The sequence below is a fragment of the Amblyomma americanum genome, chromosome 4, assembly GCF_052857255.1.
Source record: "Amblyomma americanum isolate KBUSLIRL-KWMA chromosome 4, ASM5285725v1, whole genome shotgun sequence".
In the NCBI taxonomy this organism is placed as follows: domain Eukaryota; kingdom Metazoa; phylum Arthropoda; class Arachnida; order Ixodida; family Ixodidae; genus Amblyomma; species Amblyomma americanum.
Window position 1 is genome coordinate 221,013,984 of NC_135500.1, and position 14,030 is coordinate 221,028,013.

Below are 14,030 nucleotides of genomic sequence, written 5' to 3' on the forward strand. Positions count from 1 at the left end.
CTTGCACATTCTAGCACCGCATATGTTGTTCGCTTTGCAGAACTTCACGTTCTTTCATTTGTGCGCGCAAGGCGTCTCGCTCCTTCTCCGGGTTTTTCCACGGATGTTCTCAGCTCCCGATTTTCCAATTGAACGCGGTTCACAGACGGTTTCATTTCTTCATAGCTCTCATTGGTGAAGCCTAGGTTGTTTATCTCGCGGATGTCCTTTCTTACGTCCCTTTCGAGACTTTCGCGTAGTTCACGGAACCGTTCTTTAAGCTCTCGTTTCAGTTCTTCAAGAAGTCTGACAAGTTCCTTCGACATTGTCACAGATCAAGAAGAAACACATGCCGTTTGAAGAACGACAATACAGCAAAAGCGAGTAAGCGATACAAGGTGTGCAGCAGCTGCAGTCACGGTAAAAGCATTGAAGCTATAGTAAGGAAATATTTGACCAACCTGCAAATGTATGCCAAGGCGCTTAGAAGAGCGTGCGTTCGCCTTGACTACTGCTGCCTGCCTGCCTGGCACCCTTGACGAGGATAGCGACATAACGCCAAAACAGTGTTGCACGCACAAAAATAGACGTGGAGCTGAAGAGGAACTTTTTTCAGCATAGTTGCTTCGTGTGTTCAATGTCAGGGGAAGAAAATGTTATTCGCTGCAGTTGGCAGTATGGTGCCGCTAGAGATTTCACCGGCGAGTGACCTTCCGCGAAGCTCGTGCTAGCAACTGCTTCTTCATTCTCTCGTAAACAGCTGCCTTTCCGCATGCCTCGTGTGGAGCCAACTTAGTTCACATGCGTATACGCTCTCGGGCTACATTTGCATTTGTGGCAATCGTTTCCCGGTTAGCAGGAGCCCCCCCCCCCCCCCCTCCCCCCCCCCCCCCGTTCGAGGACGCCATCTTTCCTCCTCTTTTACTCCGGCAGGCATCCGCGATAGGAAATGTTTTGCATCTTTCCGTTCTCGGCGGCACTTATTTTCCATTGCATGGCTATTCCGACTGGTGATGATAATAACCCCTTTGTAGCGGGCTCGCGAAAGCCTACAGATTAAATATATGTGAGAGCGACGATTGTTGAGCTAGTTGGTTCATGACACTGGAACGAAACAGGAAGTGCACACACAGTGCTGTGCCTGTGTACTTCTTTTCTGTAGTCCCGTATTTCGCGCTGTTTTGTTCCAGTGCTGTATGTGTGGTGTGTGAAATGATATAAAACAGGCACACAATTAGACCGCCAACATAGCACTCTGCCGCTAACTGCTGTTGGTGTTCCCGCTATAAAAAAACAGCAAAAAGACGTAATGATTGCCCAAGGTAAGTTATCCGATTTTTTTTTTATTTGACAGGGTACCGCGTGCAGCAGTGTGCAAAAGTGTCTACATGTGCGTGCCTTGGTGTGTATGCACACGGGAGCAGGGGTTGGGTTGGAAGAAGGTTGGTTTTGTTTAGGGGGTTTAACATCGCAAAGCGACTCAGTATGAGGGACGACGTAGTGAAGGACTCCGGAATAATTTCGACCACCTGGGGTTCTTTAACGTGCACTGACATCGCACAGTACACGGGCCTCTAGAATTTCGCCTCCATCGAAATTCGACCGCCGCGGCCGGGGTCGGACCCGTGTCTTTCGGGGTAGAAAGAAGACGCATCTCCACATTAGACTCGCAAGTACGCGCGTTCTCGTCATAAACATACCGTAACTTCTGGTATACAGACCACTAAACCTACATGCTTAAAGCCAGAATTTTGTTGCTTTGCAGGTTGTGTACAGGTGCATACTATGCAGTATTTTTGTTTTGAGCATTTTCCATTTATTTATTTCGTATGCTGCGTGAGGTATGATAAGTTTATGACATACCATACCCCACACAGCATCACGATGTTTTTTTTTTTGCTTTTATGGCAAAATTTTCGCGGTGCTATCCATCGCACAGCTCACAGGTTTTCCACCCGGCATTTATTGGATTTCGAAGAGCACTGCTTCTCCAGCTTCCGCTTAAAATGATCCACGTTGCTGGTCATGCTCTGCTGCTGGCAGTTTCGCCCCGCATCAAAGAAGGCATTGAAGCATACGCGTCTAGAAGAAGAGTCGCGATGCCACCGAAAAGATTACTGTCGCTTCCTGCACATTCCTGAGGTGGGCCGTGCAGACTAAGTACCAGATGCGGGAAATCAAGTAATCTTTTTTTTTTTTCTTAAGCGGAATGGAGCCCGGCTGACAACACACAGGGTGTGGATAAACAGCGCAGGCGGCCCGTGCAGAAAAGCTAAGCTCAAGGACCTCGACACGGGGAAGCCAAGGTAAAGTCGCAAAAAGGAGAAAGCAAAAAATGTGGGGGCTCCGCCTTATTAAGGGTACGACGCTGAAACAGATGCTTGGGCGAGTTGGTACGACATATTCCTGAAAAACAGCGCGAACTTGAACACGCGACAGCGGCCCTTTTGCCCACGCGGACACGATTTGCTCTTTCACCGTCACAGCAATTCTGTGACGGTAGCGCAGCGGTGCGGTGTCTGACTCGCAACTCGAGGGTCAGGGGTTCGATTCCTGTAGCAGCTTGAGAGACGACGCCTTCGTGTGTTTATGTGGAGGAAGGCGGCGCGTTGGTCGCAGTTGCTCCGATCGTGTTCTTGTGTTGTCTTCCAGGCACCTCGCTACGTGGCAAGAGAGAAACTGCCATTTTGTTGCTGCTTTCGTCTTCGTTCCCACTGATGGACTCAAGCCAATAAAGTCCTTCGTGAGATGCGCGCGATAGATGGCGCAAGCTTTAAAGAATGCTGCTGCAACTGCTTGCCACGCAACAGCTGTGTAGTAAGTAGCGGTCGGCCGTTCACCCCCCGCTGCTTCGCTGGCGTCATTGCGGAGGGCCGCTTTCCCTCGCCAAGAACCTCCTCGCGCGTGACTTTCCTCTGGCGCGAATACAAATGAGGGAGGAGCGGCAAAAATTTCCCATCGTTCCTTCGTATTCGCGATGGTGTGCTCTTGCCGTGTGCTCGTTACTTCTTGCGTTGTGTTTAGCTGGAGGGCGAGCTGTCTTTTTCCCGTCGCCAGGCCTTCTCTCCGCCTACTTTTCCTTCTAATACGAAGAAACGATCTCGCCGTGCGAAAGCTGGCTTTCCTCTGGCGTCATTCGTTTATGTCACGGTATTCTGGCCACTGACGTCACGCAGCCAACTGGCCTGCCCGTGGGCTGTCGATACCGCAGGTAGCTTCTGATCGCAAGAAACAAATTTTCATTCCGCTGGAGTGTCTGTCCTCCTCATGCATGCTTGTGTTCGCGCCTGTGAAGAAAGTCCGTTCCTCTGCAAAGAAGAAAGCGGTAGGCAGAAGAAGACCGTGAGGCAAATTTCGCCTGCCCTTGGCGTCATCAGCGTCGTACTAGGAAGCTCCTGTTACAACTGGGAAAAACGGTAACCAGTCTCAATCCTTTTACTGTTCAGCTTGTTTTTCTTGTTTCAAATTTCCGCACGCGTCTGGGGCCTTCATTGCATGCAATGCTCACCATTGCGAGAGTACAACTGATTTCTGAGATATACTGGAGCAATGTCTGTGAACTTAACGATGAAGAAAGCGCTTGCGACGGTTTTATGAAGCTAATTCAGGCAGCTTATCATAGGAGCTTTATCATTAAAAATAAAAACATAAAACCGAAAGCCTTGGATAGCAGCTGAACACTTAAAGCAAATTGTTGATAAAAGCGGTCTTTTTAAGTGTTTTATGGAAACTAAAGACCTGGCTATTTTATCACAATTTAAGAAATTTCGAAACAAGCTTCAGCGGGAATTGAGGAAGGCAGTGGAAACATGCTACGAAAACTTGTTGTTGCCAGAAGGCAAACTTATACCATATGGTATGGGCTTGTCAGGAAAATAGCAGTATTGACATAATAAACCAGCCAACGTGGGAGGTGGCCCTGTCCAGCGCGGACCTCGAGGAACAACGAGCCCTCGTAACTAGAGCACGGGCAGCGGCTTTTACCAACGGTGTCCCGGACTAGGGAGCCGATCAGCTTTCCCTTAATCTGTCATTCTGGCTTTAAATCATCATCATCATCTTGTAATGGTAAGATGGATCGGACTTGTAAAATTTTTAACAGTTTGCCTAACAGAAAGAAGCATAATATTCTGCCAGCAAAAGCAGTTAGAGATAAGACAGTTTTAGCGTAGCGGTAAATGCGGCAATGCGTTGCCGTTGCTGACGCTGCCAGGCTTGCCTAGCCACGTTTGGCGTACGGCAGCAGTTGCCGTGTTTACCGTGCGGTGGCGCTAAAACTCTCTAATCATTCGTAGGTGAAGATGTTGTGCGGGCAGAGCAGGCAACACAGTTGGCGCTCAGGTCTCGCGGCGCGTGTCTGCTCCGCAGCGGCCGATCGTCTTCCTCCTTCCTGCAATAACGCAAATGACTTCATATCTGCGTTCACGTTCTGTTACCGATGGGTATCTTCATCAACCACCATACGTATGTCCCCTGTAATCGAGCGACCAATTAAGTGGCAGAGGTATCCCGCAGCCTCAATAATAGCCGCGCTACCGACTGCGACAGCATTCAGGTAAGACTCGTGAAGCACGTCATTCATTTTACGGCCCCTGTTTAATCTTCAACCTAGCGATAGAACAGGCCGTATTTCCAGCTCGGACTAATTACGGTCGACAAATGCTGCATGATCTGTTACCGCGTATGTTAAATGACTATATAAATCAAGGTATCGAAATTTATAAACTGCAACTTTCTGTTCTCATCGCCATGTTCATCCGCTGAATCTCACTCTGTTATTTTGTGTACCGTGTGATATGCGCTCAATTGGTGCAGTGTGATGTAGCTTATTTTGACAAGTTGAATGTTTGTACCACTTGCTGCGGTTCCATTTTTTTGCTGTATATTTTGCTTTATACTGACTGAGCTAGCTGCGTCCTAGGACATTGCTTTTTGTGCTTTTCTCGCTGCTGCCTGATAAGTGGGGCCAAGGACAACTCAAGCCGTGCTTGAACGGATTTTCCCTTGGCTCCTTTTTTCACTGTGTAGCGGGAAAAGTAAATAAAGAATGAAAGAATGAAGTTGCAAAAGTATTGCCCACTTATCAGGAAGGAGACAGGAACAACCTCGAAATTTACTGGCCGATATCCATTCTTCCGGTGTTCGGAAAGGGATCAGAAAAGCTGGTGTTTATCAGGCTGACAAATTTCGCTGATAAACACAGCATTTTCACCCCAGCGCAATATGGTTTCCGCACGCACCGATCTACTGGACTTGCTCTCCTGGATCAAAAATGCAGTAGAAAAAAAAAAACCTTGTGCTGGCTTTATTTATTTATTGACTTGAGGAAAGCCTTCCACTCTCTGTCACATGCTAGGTTGTTCAAAAATTCGAGGTTTACAGCTATCGGGGCACACGCGCTAAATCTGTTGAGGTCTTACTTAAGAAACCGCCGCCAATACGTTTATATCGGCGAGAACTCCTCTGCAACTAAGCCAATAAAGTCAGGAGTGCCGCAGGGAAGTGTCTTAGGGCCGTTTCTTTTCAAAACCTACACATTAGTGATATTTGTTTATTTATTTATTTATTTCGAATACCCTCATGACCCTGCGGGCATTATTGGGGTGAGTGGAGCAAGGCGTGTACACAATAGCACAGGTGGCAAGAAATGGGAACACGTTAATTCACGGATTACAGCGCTGCGTGTGGCTCTTAGTCGCACTGAGTATTACAACACATTTCAACAATTGTGCAGCTGCATGGAAAGTTGGAAGAAGAAGAAAAAAACCCAACAAAAAAACTACATATCATCAGGACACGTGGCACTACGACTCGATCGAAGGGCCCACATGTCATGGGTAAGAAAAGCAGGCACTTAACGTTCCTCAAAATGCTCGAGATCGTCGGTGATGAGTGCCACATCTGGTGGAATGTGGTTCCACTTGGATCCACGCTACGTGTAGCCGGAGTGAACGAATTTAAGCGATCGGTATCTTCTGCAACACTCTAGACGCATAAAGGCAGACAAGCACAAGGACAATCGCTTGTCCTTGTGTTTGTCTGCTATTATTTTTTTTCCTTCTCCAATAGTCTGCACCATCTGGGCCAAGTTGACGTTCTTTTAAACCTTCTACAACGCTTGTTTCTTTTCTTGATAGGCGCGTTCGTCTGCACGAGCGCTGGCGTCATTATATATATATCCGAGGCATGTGGCTTGTAGGAAGAGGGCACTGGCGAGGACACTGGTATTTATGCCGGATATATATAAATATGATAAAGTGCTTTTCGCCAGTGCCATCTTCTTACAAGCCACATGCCCCGAAAACCAATATATATATATATATATATATATATATATATATATATATATATATATATATATATATGTGTGTGTAAAGACGCAAATCAGACGCACAATAAATGTGGACAGGCAAAATCTTTGTCGACACAGCGTAGCTCCAAGCCAAGAGTTCGAGAGCGTCAGCTTCGTCTGCTTCGCAAACTGAACTGCGTCAGCTTCGCCTTCTTCAGCTTTCTCTCCTTCGGCGGCACTGGCCGCTGGAGCAGCAAACCACAAATGTAGGTCTTTATATATATATATATATATATATATATATATATATATATATATATATATATATATATATATATATATATATATATATATTGTATGTGTGTGTGGGGGGAGTTAACCTCCCAAAGCCGACGCCGTAGTGACACCAGGCTACCCGAGTGCCACCGATGGCAGCACCTTCCATAGAAGAGCAGTTGCGCATCTTAACTTGACCGCTGCACCACTGTGCCAGGAATGGTGGGAAGACTCCCAGGGATCTAGGGATGCATCTGGTAAACTTTAGCGTGGAGTGAAAGTTTGCCTCTTTCGAAGCGTGGCCTCTGCTGGTGGTCCCGCTACCTAGCGGTAACGTTCCACAGTCGCCGTGTCACTGTAGCTGGGCCATTCGTCAGGGCTGCATGTGCCTGATGAAGGCGGGCCGAAGCCGGGGGGCCGCGGCACGCGATTCACTTCGTGCGTTCAGCTAAATACATTACGAACCGGTAAGCGTGAATGCGGAGCGCAATTTTTCTTTCCATCAGTATATAGTGTTCCCCTGGGCGACAAATACCCGTACGTCAATTTAATAATTAATAATAAAATTGGTTTTTTGGGGAAAGGAAATGGCGCAGTATCTGTCTCATATATCGTTGGACACCTGAACCGCGCCGTTAGGGAAGGGATAAGGGAGGGAGTGAAAGAAGAAAGGAAGAAGGAGGTGCCGTAGTGGAGGGCTACGGAATAATTTCGACCACCTGGGGATCTTTAACGTGCACTGACATCGCACAGCACACGGGCGCCTTAGCGTTTTTCCTCCATAAAAACGCAACCGCCGCGGTCGGGTCCGAACCCGGGATATGCAGAAATTACCACGAAATTTCTTGTGCGCGAACTGATTGCTCCTCGAGCATCCGCCCCGCATTCTGGAGGTGCGAAGTTTCATGCCGCAGCAATGCGTAAAACCTTTCCCCCGGGCCTAGTGCGTGGCTTCTCTGGGGTGAAATGCTCGAAAAATAGGTTTTAATTGGACCGCACCTTGTGTAGTGCGTGTAAAGCAGGATACGTACCATGTTGGCCGATCATCAACTGGTGGTTCTATTTCTCCCTGCCCGCACGTGGAATTCACCTTATTGGCTGCGAACCTGTCTCTGCAGAAGTCTCTCTGAGTAAAGCCCTTCGTTTTGCTGGCGCTGCGTGGAGAGATGTGCCCTATTCCCTTCCCGCTGTGAGCACAGCTCGACGCCGGCCAGCAGCCGTGGCGTGACAACTGTCGTGTGTGCGAGCTTGCATGCATGCCTCTAGAATCGCGCTAGCCTGGCGTGCAGATTAGCCGGAGTTGCTGGCATTCAACGGACAGCAACAGTGCTGATAAGCGGACGGAAGATAACTCTGTGTGTGTGTACCACGCCGCGCACCCTTTCCGTTCAGAGAGCGGCAAGATATACGTGACGGGCGAAGTGTTACTTGTTGGATTTCAGGTTGACTATTTACGCTGGGAATTTGGACTTAAATTGGGGACAACGCGCGAAAGAGAGCTGAGTGCACAGTAAGGAAGCAAACGCGGGCTGTGTGTAGTCCAGGTCAGGAAGAAGAAATGGTTCGTGATGCGAAGGCAAACTAACCGATGATCGTTGCGGGTAAAGGAGTGCATCCCAACTTCTAGAAGGCACGCGTACAGCAGAGGCGGCAGAATATCAATTGGGCGAATGAAATTAGGAAATTGCGGGGATAAGGCAACGCGGCTTGCTCAGCACAGAGCTATACTGAGGGATTTTGAAGCGGCATTTGACCTGCAGTGAACATAGTCGGCCAGGTGATGATGATTTACGTTTGAAGCCAGCTGGGACCAAAAATAACCGATATCTAATGCAACGAAAGTTTTCAAATCTGCAGAACACTACAAACTTTCCGCGGAACTTGGGGCCAGTTTGCGGTCTTTATCGGAGCAAACGAATCGCGCGCGTCTATAGCGGCTCTGTGGATATGACGTAGTTACGGCTGCTGAGCAGGAGGCACCGAATTTGAGCCGCATTTACCCCAGCTTTCGGCTGTTGCTCTTTTTGTCATTTTATTCTCTGAGTCAGTAAGGGGGCTTAAAGTTCCAATTTCTTTGCCGCCTTCTCTTCTAAATTAGCTGTGAACAGCGCGCTGTGTACTTCGGGTGCTGCAGTAATACTTTCTTTACAGCTCTATATCACTGCGATTATCGCTCTGACAGTGATATCAAGTGTCAGGCATGTTGATGGGAAGTAGTTTATTAATTAAAGGTTCTTTGCACAGCAAGAACCCGTGTTTCCTGCTTTGCCCAGACTTGCCTTCCATTGGAGATATAAGACCACGCCGAACGGTGGGGAACAGCTTCGTGCACCCTCGGTCAAGTCTAAGAGGCCGCAACGTGTAGTCTCTTGAATGCTCCTTCACACTTCACGTCAAGCAGCAAGCTTCCCTACAGCAAGAAGAAGACTTTCCAACACTTCAGGGCCATCTGGTGTTTAATTATGCCGCTCCATCCTAAAGCGAAAATCGGGAATCCTAAAAGCCAGGACTGTACATTGCTGGGCGAGTTGGTGACTTAACGAACAACAGGACATAGATCGTGTGTGTTCTGTGTCCTGTCCCGTTTTTCTTTTGCTCTCTTTCACAAAAAGCCTCAGTGTCGCAATTAAAAGCAAAACCACGCGTGCACTTGATTGGCAACACAAACTGGTCTGTCGTAGGCGTGTTTGTACCATCGCTGGAAGGTCAATCCGAGCTTGCAACGCGAGTGTTCTTTCACGAGGCCAGCAGCGCGGCGCCCTGAGAGGGAGATCGAGAGGGAGGACGTGGCTTTTTCCTCGCGGCTGAAAGCGCGCGCCGCGCCGGTGGTCACGCCTCCACCGGACAGCCGACGCCCTGTACACGGTCGGAAACGTTTTTGTAGCGAGAGCTACACCGGGCTATCAGTCGAGCATTTCGCAGTACATGGGAGAGGCCAGCTGTGCGCATGCGCCGTTACCATGGCAACCGGAGAGGAGCAAGGTGCGGCGGGGGGTTCGCCGTCGCCGCGCGCCGCTCCACCGTCGAAGCCAAGCGTTACATCACGCGCATGCGCTGATACCATGGTAACCAGAGACCCCACAGATGCGCCGCGTTCTTTGTCTCCGCCTCGCCGCACGCCGCTCTATCACCCGAACCGCGCGTCGCATGCGCAGCATTGCGTATAAAATGCGGAGGTGTAATGGGCGGCTGTATCACGTCGTTTGACATGCATGCAGAGAAGGAGAGTCCAGCCGCTGCTGAACGGCGGTATGGACAAGAGAAGATCAACTCTTCCGATCCTGAGGTTGTCGCCTGGCAGTTGGCTACTCAACAAAGAGAGAATGAGCGTCAGAAGGCGAATAGAGCAGCGGAGACGCCCGAACAGAGAGAGGAACGCCTTGCCAGACGGAGATGCCAGACTGCCGAGCGTAATAGACGGCGCATAGCTGCCGAGATGGAGCCTATGGAAGGCGTCAGTCAACGGGAACCAACCGAAGAGGATGTGAAGGCCCGTCGTGTGACTGATCACACCATTCGAGTTTCCGGAAAACAAGCTCAGCCAGGCAAACGTACCTCTGGCTACGTATATCCTGGCATAGGCGAGCTAAGCCACTGCCAATTTTTCTTTCTTCCATTTCAGTCCTTCTAACGCAAGATGCGTGGTGGCTCGCGGTTTTCGCGGTGTGTGCTGTGCTCTGCGGGGCGGAGTTTTCGACTGCTCGCTACCGGCCGAGGTGGCTGCAGGCATTTCGATGGAGTGCAGAAACGCCCGAGGTGAAGAAGCGCGGGTTGTCAAATTAATATCTCGTGCATGCCGTCCGCTGTGGCGTCCTTCACAGCGCGACTTTGTTTCACTGAAAACAAAATACACTAGCGTCTTTAGGTTTTTTCTTCGTAGTCAGGGGTGAAATCTCTGTCTTAACGCTGGCTATAAGACCCAACTTTCAAGCCTGTAAAGGAGCAGTCGGAAAAAACCCTGCATCGGCAGCACATCTACATGCATTTTCGGAAGAGATATTGCCTGCCTGGAATGCGCTCTTCATTGCGGGCGAAAGTATGCTGGGACGCAATTAGCTTTAGTGCTTTCGGCCAGCTGGAAGAGGTTCTTTTTTCGCGCCGGCTCTTTTAAGTGTCGCGTTGTCACTGGTGATGTAAACGTAAAGTTGCTTGAGACTGTCGGCCAGAGTTCCAACAGGTGAGCTTTCGCTCACAGCTGGTCAAGCCACCTGTGGAACAAGTCGCGCGGTACTGCTGAATTTTGTTAGTTGCAGCGCATCTGCATATACATTTACTGTCTGTGCAATTTCTTTGTTCCACTTTCCGAAACACCCAACAGCAGCGTCACGCACTTACGAGCGCAATCCAGCCGACGCCATTTCTGTCTCATGCTTTATAACTCACTGCATGCGTCAGTCCCCACGAAATGGTCCACGTTCATTCAGCTGAAATGAGCATATGCTGGGGCTTATTTTGAAATATCAAGCATTCAAATGGTTGCTAAGGACATTTGCTTCACAGTATTCAAAACTCAACGCATGTATTTAGCATTTTTAAAAAATAAAATGCAGTAATTTTCCGCTGAACTTCGCCATTCAATATGGCCACCGTTGTGAACTGAGTGAGTTCATCTGTGTGCTGTGCACTTTTTCTGTTGCAATTGCCTCTAGGGTGGCAGGGAATTCTTCCGACAAAATACTGTCTGAAATTATCTTGTCAGTTTTTATCTTCAGCGTGTCTAGCTCCGTTCGGTCTGTCACAGGAGCAGGACGTTTCGCGCACGGCTGAACGTTGGGGTCCCGTATTCATCGAAAGGCACCCAGCGTTTTTTGTCCTTCGATATGCTGGGTTTTTAAGTAGATTTTCAGAATTGTGCTGTTTTGTGAAACAGCGAACTTTGAAGCAGTACTCTGATGTTTTACTAAATGCTCGCCGAACTAAAAGTTGCAGGGTGCCGAAATTCGGTTAACAGAAACCCATTTGCAATCAATACGATGGTGCTTCGGCGGGGGATTTGGCAAAATTTAGGTCATATGAAGTCCGTTCAAGTTACATTTGACTGTGCAACCCACCGAAACAAGTGGGGGGAAAAAGTGATTGCAGCGTATTACGACAGTTTCATTCTTGTCATCGATCGCAGAGAGGCATCATGTGGTCCCGGCAGTGAACACTGCCCGACTGCGCAATTCATTGCGGCGCCTGGACCGATCTGAAACGGCCTATTTAAGACAGTAATTTGCGCATGCGCAGTGAGGGCCGCCGCAGCGAAGGGTCCCGGATTGAATTAGACCACCTGGGGTTGTTTAACCTGACTGACACCGGCGGCCTTGGGATCAGCAGCCCAGCGCCAAAGCGTCTGAGCCACCACGGTGGTGGATTATCTTTAGAACCTATTCGTGAGATGAGTGAATCACGGCTACCTGCTAATGTTGGTTTGGCCACAAAGCAGGGATGCACGTATCAAGGCCGTACGAGTTCGGCCCCTCAAGAAGAAACTGTCTGACTACGTGCAAAGCAAGTCGAGCACAACGGCCCGTCGGCATGCATCGATCCGGTGCTTAGATACAGGCACAGACAGTGCAGGCGCCAATTAAGACGGCCCCGCCGTTTGCGAGCTCCTCTTCGTGTGGAGGCAGTGCGTTATTGCGCCCATTGTTTGCGCGCTCCTTTCTGCTGCGCGTCACAAGCGCATGGCACGAGTTCACCAGGTATAGAGTTCGAGGTAGCACAGTGTTGCCGGTGGCGATGCGGCGAACGCACATCGGTGCTCATTGGTTCTTATTGCCTTGGTTCTTCGCGGTGTTGCCTGTCTTGCTTTCCTCTCCTTCTGCTTGATGCAGGCAGAAGAAAATGTGCTTTCATGCTTTTCGATGACGGGGTTACCTGTTTCTGGAAGCAACAACGGCAGCGACGTGTCTGTCTACATTTTGCTCTATTTTAATCTACGGCTGTTCTCGCTTTCTTTTTTATGTGTATGTATTTTGTATCAACTCGATGGTGACCTGCTTTGTGTTAATACAAGGTCAGTGTTCCGTCCTCTTGGCTGCTTTGATCTTACGCAAAGCTTTTTACGGGCCAATCTTGGAACATTATGGGGACATGCTGAGATCGAGAGAAATGAGTCTGGTTCATCAACGGGCCCACGAAATTAACAACCCCCTGGTCAAATCCAACGTTAGCGCAAGACGCTGCAGCATAGGTGAATATCCGCGCAATTTTGCCCCAACCTCACCCGTAACTCAACAGGTGTCCAACGCTCCGCTGCAACTAATTGGGAAGGCGGGACAGCTTTGCTCGGCATTTATTATCAGCGGGAAAGCGCTCTCGATCCTCCGCTTTGAGATAAGACAGAAGTGCCACACTGCGCTTCGTGTTCTTCCGGCAGGCCTCGTCGCCATGGGCAGCACCCGACGGCTGTTCCAGATGGCCGTCGCCGGCGGAAGGGTGTCCGCCCACTGTCGCTGGCCGATGGGCGCCGCCCGGCGGAGGGGCCTCAGCAACGCGCCGCTGCGCTGCCAGATACAGACCACCGAACTGTACCGAGACGAAGCCATCCCGCTGCACAAGACCGAACGGACGGTCGCGGAGGCCCACCAGGAGCTCTACAAGGAACGGCACATCACGGTGAGCACCAATTCCCGATATGGTCCAACTACTCTGCTTTGGATTGCAGCGTCACGTGTTTACCAGGGCGTACTTCTTGACTAGAGCGTTCAGGTATTTTTCTCTCCTAAAAAAAATCAAACAAAATGGCAACGCTAGGGGCCGCTGTATATAATCACACATTTAATAGGGTTCCAGAAGGGTCGTCGTTCATGCTTGTTCGACCACTTCTCTAGGTGTGAAAGCTACGGGTAGGTACATACTGCTGAAAAGCAGACCCTGTGGGCTGGGAACTTTTGGCGCACCCTGTGCATAGGGCTTTGCTTGAAGTTTGCATAAGGTTTTATGTTGTTCCGGGGGGTGCGGTTGAATGGTATATTCATCTTTTTCTCTGCGCATTGACCGTCTAGTTAAGCATCACTCAGCCGCTGCTTCACGAGGGTAACGTTCTGCAGCCGATGAAACTAAAACCCCACACTTCGGCAATTACAGCAAAGATTGCATGGCGGCAGGGGACAACAAACCTGGGGGACGTGTAATCCAAACGGAATTATTACAAAGAATATAGCAGCCTTTGTCTTTGGTCGACCACTTCTGTGCAACCTGCAGTGAACGCCTCCGCGCCCTTCGAGATCTTTGTCAGTCAATTAGCGCTGGACTGTTCATTTCTATTTGTTTATCCTCGCCAATAGGCCAGGTTGCAGTGCGTTACAATTATCAGGTTGTGTCGGCGCAGCCGAAGTATACACACCCACGGAAGCTGGTCACTCTGTCCATCGGTGCGGGAATCATCCCCTAAACGAGTTTTTGATTCGCTCGAAATGCCGCACATTGGAAGCGCATCCGGTAAGAAACTCAGCAAATGTGGAGAGCCGACCGCTTCTCAATTATTACGGAATTC

The 14,030-nt window shown here is 49.5% G+C and overlaps 1 protein-coding gene across 3 annotated transcripts in view; it reads left to right on the top strand.

The window, feature by feature from the left end:
* The window catches only part of LOC144129425 (uncharacterized), a 78,880-nt gene that overhangs the window by 45,119 nt on the left and 19,731 nt on the right, over positions 1–14,030 (top strand). For 2 of the 3 annotated variants that reach the window (XM_077663572.1, XM_077663571.1), the window contains exon 2: positions 12,912–13,150. In XM_077663572.1, the coding sequence (XP_077519698.1) occupies positions 12,923–13,150 (228 nt within the window). In that variant the 5' untranslated portion in view covers positions 12,912–12,922. Of the gene's footprint in view, positions 1–3,008; positions 3,396–12,911; positions 13,151–14,030 lie in introns of those variants that run through there. The other variant, XM_077663573.1, reaches the window with a different exon arrangement.